Source organism: Myxine glutinosa, chromosome 11 (assembly GCF_964187855.1).
Source record: "Myxine glutinosa chromosome 11, kmMyxGlut1.1, whole genome shotgun sequence".
Classification (NCBI taxonomy): domain Eukaryota; kingdom Metazoa; phylum Chordata; class Myxini; order Myxiniformes; family Myxinidae; genus Myxine; species Myxine glutinosa.
Window position 1 is genome coordinate 68,161,298 of NC_136271.1, and position 15,789 is coordinate 68,177,086.

Consider the following 15,789-nt stretch of genomic DNA (forward strand, 5'->3'; position numbering starts at 1 on the left):
CAGATGAATGGTATTGCACTGTCACAAGACTAATGTGATATTCGTGCAAATGCTCAACTCTCTGACGCATCTGCAGAAGAGAGCATTAAGAGTACATTAATTTTAAAAGATGGGAGGTTGCTGAGAAAAAATTATAGTTATGGGTAGTTGAGAGAGATAGATTGGGAGAAGAGAGGGGAATGTACCATGTACGTGAGCTCGACCAGCTTTTGTATTTGTCTCTCACTTGTGTTCAAAATATAGTCTGTAATGAAATGAAACACTTCAAGGTGTGGGAGCAGTCTGATTGAGCAATGTTGTAGCCATCCAAGACCTGAGCTACATTTTGGTGTTTGCAAGCACTTGTATGCATTGCTTTATTCAAATTATCCTGCCGAAACTTCATGAACCTTTTTTTTGTTCCCCTCTGTGCTCTTTCCTTGATAAGTGGCTGTTTAATCCATTATCCTCTACTGAAACATAATGGAGTTTCTATTTCTAACCCTGGCCAAGTCCTCCCAAAGGCTTTGTAAAGGGTACTTTATGCTCAGAATTTAGACCACAGATAACCTTTTGTGAGGGACACTCCTCTCTAAGGGTTCCCCGCTGACTGTTGGGACAAAACAGACAACATCCAGCCTGTTCCGGGAAGTAACTTCCACAAAGGTCGATGGCTGTGTGAGTGTATGCTTGCCAGCTGTTCTATGAGCCTTAACTGGAGAAAGAAAAATATGAAATACAATTTCATATCATCATGTAACATACGTTTTACAGGACGTTGGTGCTGCCAAAGCAGTTATAAGGCTACAATCTTGGTTCGGTCGCCACTCAGGCTCAGGAAGTCAGGGCAGGAATTTGTAATTTGTTCAGGGTACTGGCGATAGCTCACTTATTCTTTGAGAAGCACACCGTGAAATCTTTAACATCCACCAACTAATGCCGGCAGACCAGACACCCAGTTTAAAGTCCATCCGAGGGATGGGCACACACATTGATGAATCGCCCTGCCTGTGGAATACCGAACTGACAGTTTATAGGTGTGTCTGGATTCAAACACAGGCTATACAGCTTTGAGGCGAGTGTGCGTACCTCTCGGCCATTCTCCAAGCCCAATCTCATATCTACTGTTTTTTAATGAAATTATCAACCTTTTTACAGGGATGGTGCAGCTCCTTTTCACCCCTCAGCCCAATTGGCTAAGGGGTATTGTCGTCGGGGATGTCGTCCGGGCGGGCGTCCGGGCGGCCGTCAACTTTTGGTTTCTGTCAATTTCGAGGAGAACGGCTTGTCCGATTAAATTCATTTTTGCAGTGTGTGTTGGGGTTGAGTAGAGGAAGGTTCGTTTCGAAAATGGGCACGCTGCGATTTTCAATATGGCCGCCACGGTAGCCATCTTGAAATTGGTTTCCGTCAATTTCGAGCAGAACGGCTTTTCCGATTAAATCCATGTTTGCAGTGTGTGTTGGGGTTGAGTAGAGGAAGGTGCCTTTCTAAAATGTACGTGCTGCGATTTTCAATATGGCCACCACGGCTTCCTTTCACCATGCATGGGCTGAGGGGTTATGCCCGCTTTGCGCTGCTATTTATTACAACTAGTGTCAGATTTGCATTCATCAGAAAAAAAACATTTTCATGATCACATATAATTCCATTGTTGGTATTTTCTTCTTTCCTTCACTAATCAGGCAGAGCTTATGAGTGGTATGATCCAACATTGCATTGAGCTGGCCCAAGAAGAAACTGACTGTAATACAACTCCAACTGCTTGTCCATCTGATTGTGGCGAACTCAACTCTGCAAGTACAAACAAAGGCGAGGGCGTTTGTGTAGTCAACAGACTAACCGAGTCCAAGGAGACACAACGGAAACCATCACGAAAGCGCAGTGTGCTCAGCGACCGGCCTGAGCTCCTCTCCACCATTGCCTATGTGGAGGATGGTGAGAATTTTTTATTGTACTGTATAATCGGTTTAGTGCTGCCTATCATAATGAGCATCTCATGACAATTTGACCTTCTACCAAGTTCATGTATTACTTACTATCTATATGCAAATGCAGTTTTTATTAATAAATCAGAAGCTAGAGAAAACCATTCACTTGTTGTGATGCTGACTTTGTATGTATATATTTTTTTATCATTAGTGAGCAATGTAAAGTTGTTTTGTCTCTGAGCTGGATAATTATCTGTTAGCTCAATCGTACATCCTTATTTGGAGTGCTTGAGAAAGTGAAACTCTCATATCCTCCCCCTCCCGCTTCCCCCATTCCACCCCTCGTACGAACACAACTATGTGGGACCTTGCTATTTTGAGGAGTTTTTGTCACTGCCATTGTAAACTGAGCATATCTCTACATTTTTCTTGTGAGAATTTCCACTTTCATTTATTCCAAAATTCCAAAAGAGGATCAATTAACTTTCCCACATATATCAATTTAATTATTTAATCCTGTTCATTAATTTAATTGCTTCACTGTGCCCCCAGTGGTGTTTATAATAGAGGACATGGGTTCCCCCCCGCCCCCTCATTGGAGGAAGACCCTCTTGTGCTCAGGACGTTGGTGTTCCTATGGTTGGCAGCGAGTGCCCCGGAAGCATTGATGGAAAGAGTGGAAACCACATGTGTGGGAAAATTGCATGCTCGTCAGGGTCACCCAGATAGCTCAGATGGCAGAGAACTCTTGCGGTTTTCCAGATGACCTGGGTTCGATTCCTGGTCTGGGCATGTAATATTCCCACATATATAAATTTAAATGAGGATCAACAATTTTGCAGCTTTCCCCCCCACCCCCCCAACTGTGTAGCCCGTAGGAACAGCATTTGTCTGTCCATCGTATATATGTATGTATGTTATGTATGTACACGACCGGTCTAAAGTTTTAGAACACCTCAATTTTTCCAGTTTTTATTGGAATTTACGCAGTTTAATGTCCAGTGAATAACCTGAAATGGCACAAAGGTAAGCAGTAAACTGCTCGAGGTTTGAAAAAAAAGTTTAGGTTAGCAAAAACGGGAAAATAATGTAAATTGCACAGTTATATTGTAAAAAAAAAGGCCTTCTTCAGGGAATAAGAAATGGGTTAACAACTTGCAGCTGTTTTGCAGCAATGTAAGTAAATGAAGCCTTGAAAGTTGATGCAAACAATTCCTACAGGTGTCCCAAACCTCTGCTGATTACTTGATTACAAACCCCCTGTCTGTATAAAAGCAGTATTGAAACAGACTGTTATTAGTTATTACACCCTCTGAAGCATTATTTGGACAATATTGCACTGTAGAAACAACAACAAGAACATGCATTTTAAGGCGATTTTCCCTGCTAGAGTGGGGGTTAGCCTTGCTGTCCCCATGACAATCTTCTACATTTTGCCCTATTTTCTGCATCTCTCCTTGTTAACCCCCTTGCCCGCATTTCTTCTTCCACCATCTTTAGCCAAGTCTTGCTCGGTCTTCCCCGTCCTCTACTTCCTTCTACATTCATTTCCATCACTCTTCTCAACCAGTCAGTTTCATCCTTCCTCAACACATGACCAAACCATCTCAACCTGTTCCTCTTCACAGCATCAATCACAGGCTCTATTCCCATCATCTTTTGCAATTCATCATTTGTCTTCCTCTCTCTCAACGATACTCCGCACATCCACCGAACCATTCGCATTTCCACCCTTTCCAGCCTTCGTTGCTGCTCTACATTCATGACCCATGTCTTGCTCCCAAAAATCATAACACTTCTCACACATGCAGCATACACCTTTCCCTTCAGCTTCAATGACACTCCCCTCCATCAGCACGCCACTCAGTTCCCGAAACTTCTTCCATGCACATCTCACTCTAGGAACCGTTGCCGAGTCTGATCCACCTTCTCCATTCAGCATGTCTCCGAGGTAGCAAAATGTTTTCACACCTTCCAGCTTCACGCCGTCTCCAAGATCCAACTCAACATTTCCTCCATCTGCAGCTCCCTCTGTGCACACCTTACATTTGAATGTAGCTGCCACACTGGTTAATGTCCCTCTCAGACCACTACATTTTTGATGAACCCACTCAGCGCACATTGTACATTGAATGGAGTTCACTCCGACACCCTTCCTGCACACAGCACATGGCCACTTCCCAGTTCTTTCCACTTCACCACATGCTTTACCACTTGCCATCACCTTCGTCTTTCCTATATTCACCTTCAGACCTTTTGTCTCCATACATTCCTTCCACTTGTTCATCTTTTCCTTCAGTCCATCCATACTTTCCGCAATCAACACCAGATCATCTGCATACAACAACTCCCATAGTAAACCCTCCTTTACGTTCTGAGCCAGCACCTCCATCACAGCTACAAATAGTAGTGGACTTAGTACCGACCCCTGATGCACTCCCACCTTCACCTCAAACTCACCACTGTTCCCGCCCTTCGTCCTTACAGCTGTGCGTGCTCTTTTGTACATTGCCATCACTACTCTGATCAACCATTCCTCCACTTCTAACTTCCTCAATGCCCATGTCAATACTTCGCGTGGAACCCTATCGAATGCTTTCTCCAGATCAACAAACCCAAGAAACAACTTCTTCCTCTTCTCCATGTACTTCTCCTGCAACTGCCTCACAATAAAGAGCGCGTCTGTCGTTCCTCTTCCTGGCATAAATCCAAACTGCATTTCGTCGATCTTCACCTTCTTCCTTATCCTCCTCTCCAACACCCTTTCCAATACCTTCATTCCATGCTCCAATAACTTTATCGCTCGGTACGAGCCACACTCCAGAGGGTCACCTTTCCCCTTGTATAGAGGGACGAGGGTACTCAGTTCCCAATCCACTGGAATGCGGCCTTCTTTCACCACAAGATTACAGATCTCTGTCATTCTCTTCACACCCAACTTCCTGCTGCCTGCAACATATCTCTCACAACTCCCGTCGGCCCTCCCGCTTTTCTACTCTTCATTGCTTTTATCGCTTCCTCAACTTCCTTCTCAGTTATCTTCTCTGCCGGTCCTAAAACTGGGTTACTCTCGATGTTGCCATCCCATTCATTCTCTGTATTCAACAGCATTTCCAGATATCTTTTCCATCTTCCTTTAAGTCCATCTGGGTCCACAACGATTTGTCCCACTTCATCCTTCAAGCAACTCACCCCCATCACATCACACCTCTCTTTCGCTATCTGCTTTGCAATCCTGAATACCGCTCTGTAAGCACTGTAGGAAGTAGTATATTGGAAACTGGAGGAAACTCTGACAGGAAGAGGTTTGGCAAAGCCACAACAGAATCAGAAGACAAGTTTCTGAGAGTCAACAGCTTGCATGATAGGCGGCTCAAAGGACAACAGCTTCAAGCACAGCTTAACACTGGTCGAAGTAAGCAAGTCTCGGTTTCAACTGTGAAGAGAAGACTTCGAGCTGCAGGTTTGACAGGTCGAGTGGCAGTAAGAAAGCCATTGCTAAGATGGCAAAATAAGAAAAAGAGGCTTGCCTGGGCCATGAAGCACCGCCAGTGGACTACTGAAGACTGGAAGAAGGTCGTATGGACCCATGAATCAAAATTTGAAATCTTTGGTTCATCACGCAGGGTTTTTGCACACCGTCGAGTAGGCGAAAGGATGGAACCATCACCAACTGTCAAACATGGAGGAGGAAGCATGATGGTCTGGGGCGCTTTTGCTGGATCCAGAGTCAGCGACTTGCACAGAGTGAGTGGCACCCTGAACCAAAAGGGCTACCACAGCATTTTTGCAGCGCCATGCAATACCCTCTGGTATATGCTTAGTTGGTCAGGGATTCATCCTCCAGCAAGATAATGACCCTAAACACACCTCCAGGCTATGTCAAACCTACCTTCGAGGAAAACAACAAGACGGTAGGATTCAAATCATGGAATGGCCAGCACAGTCTCCAGACTTAAACCCCATCGAGCTGGTTTGGGATGAACTGGACAGAAGGGTGAAAGCAAAGCAACCTACAAGTGCAACACATTTGTGGGAACTTCTGCAACAGTGTTGGGAAGAACTTCCTGAACAATATTTGATTTCCATTGTAGAAAGAATGCCACGAGTGTGTTCGGCGGTTATATCTGCAAAAGGTGGCTACTTTGCTGCGTCAAAAATGTAAATTAAATTTTGTTTAAAAAAATTATTCTATGATTTCTTTTTTATCTCCAATTGTTTATTTGTTCTATGCTTAATTTCAGTGTACATTGAGACATTAAACTGCGTAAATTTTCAATAAAAAAACTGGAAAAATTGAGGTGTTCTAAAACTTTTGACCGGTAGTGTATGTGTGTGTGTATGTATGCATGTCCCTTCCGCTGGCATTTATTCCCTTTAAAATTCGTTTTATCTGCAACCGTATCAAGGGAGCTGTCTCCCTTGACATATCACGGGCCTTTGATACGGTCTGGCACCCAGCTCTGCTCACCAAACTCTCCTCCTATGGTATCCATGGAAATCTCCATGCATGGCTTGCGGACTTCCTCTCTGGTCGTAGTCAACGTGTGGCCCTGAATGGATTTCTCTCATCTCCCCTTCCTGTTCAGGCTGGAGTTCCCCAAGGAAGTGTGCTGGGCCCTGTGCTTTTTCTGGTCTTTATCAATGATCTCTCCGACTCTCTGGAAAATCCTCTCTATCTCTTTGCTGATGACTCCACTCTCTGCCGCTCCATTCCTCTTCCCTCAGATCGGCAGTCTGCAGCCTCCTCACTCTCTGAAGACCTGGACAAAATCACAGACTGGTCAAACAAGTGGAACATGTCTTTCAATCCTGACAAATCTCACTCTCTTACTATGTCTCTCCGAAAAGATCGACTGGACAACCCTCCCATCTACTTTCTCAACAATCCTCTCCAAGAAGTTCTGTCGCTCAAGCTTTTGGGTCTCACTATCTGCCATGATCTTTCTTGGGAAAACCACATTTCCAAGCTGGCCTCCAAAGCCAGTCGCCGACTGGGCATCCTCCGTCGTGCGAAGTCCTTCCTCGGCACACCTGAGCTCCTCACCACATACAAGGCTTTCATCCGCAGCTCAATGGAATACTGTTCTCCCCTATGGGCTGGTGCTCCTGCCTCACACCTGGCTCGGCTTCACGCTGTTGAATCCAAAGCTTTCAAAATCATTGGAATCTCCCGCGATGAAGCTATCTCTGAGGGCCTTTCACTCACTCACCGCAGGCAGGTAGGTGGTCTTTCTGTCTTCCACCGACTCCTCTCCGGCCTTGCTCCCCCAGCTCTCTCTGTGCTCTGTCCCCCAAATATTCCTACAGGTCGCACAAGATCTGCCAGCAACCCTCTGATGGTTAAACTGCCGAAATCTCGGCTCTCTGCTCACCTTCACTCTTTCATTCCTCTTTTCTCCCGCCTGTGGAACAAACTCCCACACTCCCTTCAATCCCTCTCCTCCCTCCAGGTCTTTAAAACAGCTGTTCACCACCATCTCTTATCTTGCCCCATCCATAACCTTGATCTTTTCTATCCCCACTAATTCACCCCAGATCCACCTTGTTTGAAATTCCAACTTCTTTCCTGGAAATCCTGGCAGTGTCCATATGTTTATACCTCTCCCACCCCCCCCCCCCCTTCACATGCCTCCCCCCCAAAGCCCTCTCCCTCCCACAGATCTCTCGATGTCTCCATCTCTCTCGGTCCCTGCTCTCAAATGTTGTGTTTGTGTCCTTCCCCCTCTCTCCCCATCTTGTCTACCGCTCCCGATGTTATTTGTTTTATGTGTCTGTTTGTCTTTCTGTGTGATTAATGTTCGCTCTTTCACGAGCCTCGATCTTGTATACAAACAAACAAACAAACAAACAAACAAAAAAAAAAACGTTGGTCCGATTGACATGAAATTTTCACCATAGGAGTGCCTGCCTCCTCCTGTATAACTCTTTCATGATAATTGTGGCCATCGGTCACGTGGTGTGGGCACCATCTTGGAAAAAATGAAAAACGTTGCAGCTTTATATCTCCAAAACCGCTCCCTGGAAAAACAAGACCAAAAGTCTAACAGCGGCGTAGCCGGGCTTGTAAAATATAACCCACAAACACACATGATTAGCTTTTTAAACAGTCGCTAATGCTGTTTATAACATTAAACAAAGAAATTTGGAGGAATCTCGACATCCATGAGGAAAGTTTTACTTTCAGAACTGAGCAAAGATCTACTGTAATCTATATACCTCACAAGGATTGGAGGTATGCTCATTTACCAAGCAGCTAGCTAGCGCTTGTCAAGCCAGCCATTCCTTAAGGGTTTTGAATGGAGTGCTTGCTCGAATGCTTAAACCACTTGGTGATCTCTCCACAAGAAACTTGGTAAATGAACACACCCAATGTTCTTGAAACCCGACCATAGATTGACTGTAATCTATGTACCCCAAAGAGGAATGACCCTTTCAGCAGCTCCCGTAGTGAGCGCGGGTGTAGGCCTACTTGTAAATTAAAATGTCGGTCGGTGGAGCAGCCGTCGTAATGACATCATAGACGTAATGACGTAACGTACACAAAACTGCCGCTTCTTTTAATATGGAGAACATTATATATTTAAACTTCTAGTACGTTTGCAGTCACTACAAAGGGATTAGTGTTATGATTAAAAAAATAATAATAATAATAATAATAAAAAAACCCCCACCTTTAGAGGCCATTTTTCCCCGCAAGCGGGGGTTGGCCTTTTTTGGGGACCGTGGTTGTTGTTATTTTTTTGGTCCCCTTTTTGAAGCAATGTTTTACGGCCGGATGCCCTTCCTGCCGCCAACCCTTTTTGTTGCCATTAAGTGTTATGATTAGATGTACTATAATATTAACGTTACGTTATCATTATTTCGAAAATGATATTACTATCAAAAAACTGAGGCAAATTCCTTACTTCCACGGTTATTAATATTTGTGCCGAACAACGCTCATCACTGATCATGAACCATACACCGCTTCAATCCACTAACCTTCCATTCACGACATTGGAATTAAAGTATTATGGTTATATTCTCACTATTATTATTATTATTATTATTATTATTATTATTATTACGAAAACGATACTACTGAAACGATACACGACTGTATTAAGAAACCTGGGCTTAATTTGTCCGAAGCGGTCCAAAGGTGAAGCATAACGCCTAAGGCCTATACGTACCGTATTGTTGTAAGAGACGCAACACCAATGCTTCGATATTTGATGCTCATTTTAACAATCTGTTTGTTTGTGTTTTACACTGAATGAAAAACGTCAAGGTAGAGCATGGCGATTGTGATATATGACAGGTTCGACGATATGTTTGGCATGAACGGAATACATATAATCAAAATGGCTGAGTGTGGAGAGTCAGGCGCTACACGGCCGTAATGACATCAGGCGTAATGACATCACCTTGTCATGTAACCAGATTCTCAGCTCTGATTGGTATACGTTTGAGGGGACATACATACTGTTATGGAATCCAGACGACGGCACTCCCCTTAGCAAGGGGGGTTTAATCCCCTTGGCCTGTTGAGCCGGCCGTCTCTGGTCCTGGTACTTGTAATGCTCCTTTGCGAGGTGGGATTGATCAGGGTTATTGGTCAAGGTGTTCTCCCGAATACCTTCACCAATCCCTCCGCAAAACAGGGAGACAAGTACCGCTCGAAACCACGGACAAGATGGTATTTGCCGAGCGGGTTAGCAGTCCGCGGTTCGAGCCGTTAGCAAAGACTAAACCCGATTCTAAGCGTTGGCCGAAATCGCGCCACAGGAACTCAATGGGGAAATCACTAAAGCGATCGGACGAGAAAGAAACCAAACGGGTAAGAAATAACAGGGATTTATTTACTACTATATACAAGACTAAAGAAGAGGAAGAACGAAGGTAATTTACAGAAGACACAGTGCAAGCTTATACAGGCTTAACTTATTCCCAGACAGGACAACACAAACAGACTCGCACGAATAGGGAATTGCAGGTAGGATTGGCTGGAGGGAGAAGAAAGTGGGACCACAGAGCTGGAGGGATGACGTTCGATCCCGTACAGGACGGCAGGGTTGAAGTGAGCGGCCGCCGACTCTTCGCGCTCGGGTCCACACAGCAAGGTTTGCTTGAAACAGCACGTCAGAGCTGCACGCGGCTGGGGGCTGTTGGAAGCAGCGTCCCTCCTCTCGCTTGTACTTCTCGCAAGCGCCTTCCTCCTCAGAACCCAACTCGGTCAATGCCCCTCCCTCCACGTATCTCTCAGTGCGTGCTCCCTCACTCATCTGGCTCCCTCGATCATCTGCCGGTGGGGCTTCCCGTAACGGGTTATATAGCCACGCCCTGGAACCTTCACAAACCTGCTCGATCTTTCTGGTCACGCCCTACCAAGCCATGCCCACCGATGCCTGGTTGGTCGTAAGGGCTTTCTGGCTCCACCTTTTGATGACGATGGGCGGGCCACGCCCTTCTCCGAGCTGACCACGCCGTAATGGAGGCGAATGCTGTTGGAAATGTAGGCTTTGGGGCCATCGAAAAGGGGATCTATCTTATTTGATTTGGTGCAACGTAAGATCGACTAGTGGGAACATAGCCTTAACTAGAACACAGAATAACGATATAACTATAGAGAGGTTCTATGATTGGCTACGTGCTTGTACATGGACTAGCTACGGTGCACTTATTTCAATTAACAGCCAATTAAGGGGAAATGTAGACGGGTTACTTATAAGGGATTTTAATACTAAATTTGATAAAGTGAAGGTTCTAAAAACTGCAACAATACATACTGTTGCGGATCTCAGCGCCCGCCTTTTCCCCTTACCAAGAGGGGGGATTAGTCCCCTTGTCTTTGACGAGCCGACGGGACCCGGGACCTATGACGTCCCTCCCGGACAGTGCGAAGTAGGGTCGTAGGACTAATCATTAATACCTAAGTACTCGCACCGCCCAGAAACGAGGAAATAAGCCCCGCCCGAATCACGGGTGTTGGTGGATATGCCGAGTGGTAGCGAACCCGTGACCCGAGCCGTTATCGATGACTAAACCCGATCTAAGCGGTTATTAATTGTGCCACGCTTACCCAATGATGGAAATCGAGCATCCTGGGCATCCTCCATCGTGCGAAGTCCTTCCTTGGCACACCTGAGCTCCTCACCACATACAAGGCTTTCATCCGCAGCTCAATGGAGTACTGCTCTCCCCTCTGGGCTGGTACTCCTGCCTCACGCCTAGCTCGTCTTCACGCTGTTGAAACCAAAGCATTCAGAATCATTGGAATCTCCCGCGATGACGCTATCTCCGAGGGCCTTTCACTTACTCACCGCAGGCAGGTTGGTGGTCTTTCCGTCTTCTACCGACTCCACTCCGGCCTTGCTCCCCCAGCTCTCTCTGGGCTCTGTCCCCCAAATATTCCTACAGGTCGCACAAGATCTGCCTGCAACCCTCTTATGGTTAAACTGCCAAAATCAAGACTATCTGCTCACCTTCACTCCTTCATTCCTCTTTTCTCCCGCCTCTGGAACAAACTCCCTCACTCGCTTCAATCCCACTCCTCCCTCCAAGTCTTTAAAACGGCTGTTCACCACCATCTCTTATCTTCCCCAATCCAAAACCTTGATCTTTTCTACCCCCGCTAATTTCACCCCAAATCCACTTTTTGAGGTGCCGACTTCTTTCCTGGAAGTCCTTGGTGTCCTTGCGTTTTATACCTATCCTGCCCCCCCCCCCCCAGGCCCTCTCCCTCCCACACATCTCCCGATGTCCCTGCTCTCAAATGTTTTGTGTGCTTCCTCCCCTTCTCTCCCCATCTTGTCGACCGCTCCCCTTTTTATATACTTTGTTTGCTTGTTTGTTTGATTTGTTTGTTTGATAAATGTTAGCTCTTTCACGAGCCTCGACTCTGTATACAAAAAAATAAATAAATAAAAATAACAGCCTGAGGGTACCACCTTTTATTAATTCAACAAAGTGTGCAATCTGACATTGTATCCAATTGACAAAGAGAATCATTTGACCTTTGAAGCGCAATTATACCCAACAATAAATACTGACTTGTTCGGATATTTAAATACACCAGTGGGCCCATTTGTCCAAACTTTCGTTGGTCTTCACAGCCTTGTAGCATACCTGCCTACTGTAGTGCTTGAGCATTAGTTTGCCTTTCACCAGGCCCAGAAGTGCTTGGGCCAGGGCAATGAGAGGGCATGGGGGGATTATACATTTGTTATTATTGCCAAAATATACTATTTGTATTGTTGTTAATATTATTAGTATTTTTAATACATGGTTTGTTATAATGTTCTTGTTTTTGTTATTTATTTTGTAATTAGAATGCCATTCCATGGAAGGACCTATTAAACTGCTCTATCCGCCCTAACATGGCATGCATTTCGAAACATGGGAATTCCTCCAGATTATTTGTAGTTAATTAGCCGAATCAACTCGGCAGATCATGACGATCATTTAGGTGTATCGCATTCCATATCAGAAAGCTCCAGTAGAACTCCACAAAAAACATACACACATACACCCATACACACACTTCATCCATTTATAGTATATTTCATCCAAACGCACATAATATTTTCTGCAATCCTTGGCCGAGATTTGAGTAGAACAGAAATTTTGACAGTTTCGTTTCTGAGATATACTGTGTAACATTGTACACCGGTGGAAGTGCTTGTGGAAGTGATGTCACAGTGCCAGTAGACTATTACTGAGCCGCCACTTTTTAACACTCATCGCCATAGCAATGGATCTTTCTACTGGAATAGAACCATATTATTTTGTACCAGAATACAGAGAAGCAAAGCTTTATTATTATCTCACGTGCAACCTATGGCTGTTTGTTGCATCATCGCTAGAAGCATGGCTGTGCCGCTGATGCAATGCCCCCTGTTACCAGTAAGCTGGTACTCATTTTGCTGACCTCGGAAGGATGTCAGGATAAGTCGACCTACTTGGTGTTGTTTAACGGCATGGCAGGGGCTCAAAACTCAAGACCCCAAGGTATTAAGCCAGCCACTTTAACAATTAAGGTAGCACCTGGCTTGAAGCAGAGCTAAAGAATGTTCACACTGAATCTACTTCGGAAGAGCAAAGTGACAGTATGTAGGATAACGTGGGCAGGGAAGGCTTTGACTGGGTCAGGTGAAAAGACCAACAGGCCAACCCCAACTTGTTTGTCTTGCATTTGTTCATACAAGGCAGGAGACCAGCTTTGTTGAACAAAACGATAGCAATACAGGGTTCTATATTAAAGCCGCACGCGTGTGATAAGAATATGATAATCTTGTGAAAACGTTGAATTTAGCTAGTGTGCCGACTTTAAAAAGCTTATAAGGAGCATAATGTGAAAAATTGACATCATTGAAATGTAAAGTTTTTACCCCACACCATTGAAGCAAAAAGCGGAGTAAAGCAGTTTGTTCATGTCCGTCTGTCTACAAACGACGGTTTATGATCGAGGAACAACTTATTTAAATTGAATGTTATATTTTGAACTCAAATTGGCACATGAATGGGAAAACTAACCTGTAGCTTAGCAGTACTTTGGTTCTGAATTTGTCCCAATTGCACATGCGCAGAGGCGTGAGATAATATTTTTACTCTGTCTGCCTGTCTTTCATTAAAACAAAATTGAAAATCATTCCAAACAAGAAATTTAGTGTTTTTAAGGACATAATAAAGGACACAAAAAACAGGCACGAATAACTAATATAATGTGTTGGAAGTGCTGGTGTAATATACACTGGGTAAAACGGCGGTAAAACCTGTAATGTGTTTTTATTTATACAACTTTTAAAAACTTTATTTTATTTAAATTTAAATATATACTTGAGCACTGCAGAACACAAACCACACTTTCAAAAACCTTTCCTTTAGCAGTACGGACATGTTCAATCAGGGTGGTGTATAAGACTGCATCAATAGTGCTAAACTTCTGGAATCTTTTTTTAACGATCTTCAAAATCATTGTTGTTAATTTGAAATTGAAGTAGATACCTGAACACTGCGTGGGGTATGGTTGTCTATGACCTCGTTTTTTCTGCAGCGATAAGTTGACAAGGCTAATCTTTTTTTTCCTTTTTCTTTTTTAAATATAACTTTCCTCATTTTGACCATTTATGTTAATTATATTAATGTTAAAGGTGTGACTGCCTCACTGTTTCCATTATGTGATGTAGACATGTCAATGTGCAGAGGATTTCTTGGCCTCTATCACAATGTTTTTAATAGCTGGCCTTGAGGCTTTCTCGTAAGAGGCCCTAAATGTCTTCTATCACCCGACAAACCTGACGGCCACTTAGGCCTTGCCCTTTGAGTGTTGCACTTTCAGTCTCGCCAGCTGTGCTGTGATTCAGATACTTGTAGACATATTGCTTAAAATGGACTGAGTTCTTGCACTACTTTAAGTAATTTTGTTCCCTTTTTTTTGTAAACGCATCTCTTATCCCGCACAGGGCAAGAGCTTCAACCAGTCAAGCCACGTCGCTCAACTTCATTTTTCAGCCGTGGATTGGGACATGCACACAGCAGGAAAGGACAGTCAGGAAACGAGGAAACAAAACAAAGGGGAGGCACAAAAGTTGTCTATACTCCTGCAGAGAGTGAAGAGATTGAGGGGACTGTAAGGTTGAGCCAATGAGATTAATTACAAGTTGGCCTTTGGAATGAACGAATGCAATTGGGTGGTTGTGTCCCTTAAAGCTGTTATAGTCACTCATGGAAATGAAATACTTTGCCAAACAAACCAGGTTGCTTATAACAAGATGGATTACAATATCATTGGTTACTACTGGGCTCATAATGAAGTTCTTTAAACGACCTTCTCTGACGAAGCATCTTTGATTCCTTCGAGTATGTAACTTTAATTACATTTATGTAAATGAGGGACAACAGACTGATTGTGTACCTGCAGCAAAATGCTTCTGCACTTCATTGGAGTCTTATAGTAGCTGCAACTTCAATATTTATATTGTCGATTGCGACTTGGTACTGTTGTTGCAAAACCTATCTTTCCTCTGCTTAAACCAAAAAGCATTTTGTCGTTGTTGGCTACCTTGTGTGCTCAATTTGTATTTTGACAGCGGGAATTCAGATACTGCCCCAAAAGGGGGGTATATGACCACTTTTGTAACTATAGTAATGGAGCTTTGTATCAGAGACATCTATTTCAAGTCTCGTAAAAAGATCCTACTATTCACTATCAAATTATTACAATAAATACTTTTGAATCTTTATTCTTTGAACGTACTAAATGAGAAAGCCCATGCGAAGACATCTCGTCTGGATACAAAAAAGTTTAATTTGGGATAAAAGGAATGCTTCTTGAGGTTCTATGTTTTAACATTGATTGTAATGGATGGGTGTCGGGCTGAAAAGGTGCTTTTAATTTTTTTAGAAGTGAAATAAATTTAAGCACTACTTATTAAACTGCGCATATATTTTCAAAACGAGTAACAATCGGAACATCCGATTTTTGCTGTAATACAGCTGATCATTTATGTTTTCTGCCTTTTTCCCAAACTACCCATGCAGCCTGGCTACTTGGCATGCTTGGTGAACTCGGATCAGGTTTATCCAGGCAAGGCTGAACGTTAGGAGGAAAACCGTTGTCCATTTCATGAATGCTGTCCACCGTCAAATGTTAATGGCGTGAAGCACAGTACTTAATCTGACGTCGACATCCTTGAGTGGATAAAGTAGTAAGGCTTATGTCAAGCTGGATCATGTACTGCACTAGTTGCTGTCCTATCTGTGAATGGCACTTCCAGTACAAAGCCAGAACTCACGTTGGCTGCTGCTATTGTGCGGTGTCTTACGGTTCATCGTCTTTGGCAGGCATCAAAACAAGAAGCGGGAGTACTGTATATAGTTTTGGCTTTAGGATATC

At 43.9% G+C, this 15,789-nt stretch overlaps 1 protein-coding gene across 1 annotated transcript in view; it reads left to right on the top strand.

The window, feature by feature from the left end:
- The window catches only part of FRMD8 (FERM domain containing 8), a 54,856-nt gene extending 39,720 nt beyond the window's left edge, over nt 1–15,136 (top strand). Inside the window, exons 10-11 of the mRNA XM_068130808.2 lie at nt 1,665–1,917; nt 14,357–15,136. Coding sequence (XP_067986909.2) covers nt 1,665–1,917; nt 14,357–14,541 — 438 coding nt within the window. The 3' untranslated portion in view covers nt 14,542–15,136. The remainder of the gene's footprint in view (nt 1–1,664; nt 1,918–14,356) is intronic.
- The last annotated feature ends 653 nt before the right edge of the window (nt 15,137–15,789 follow it).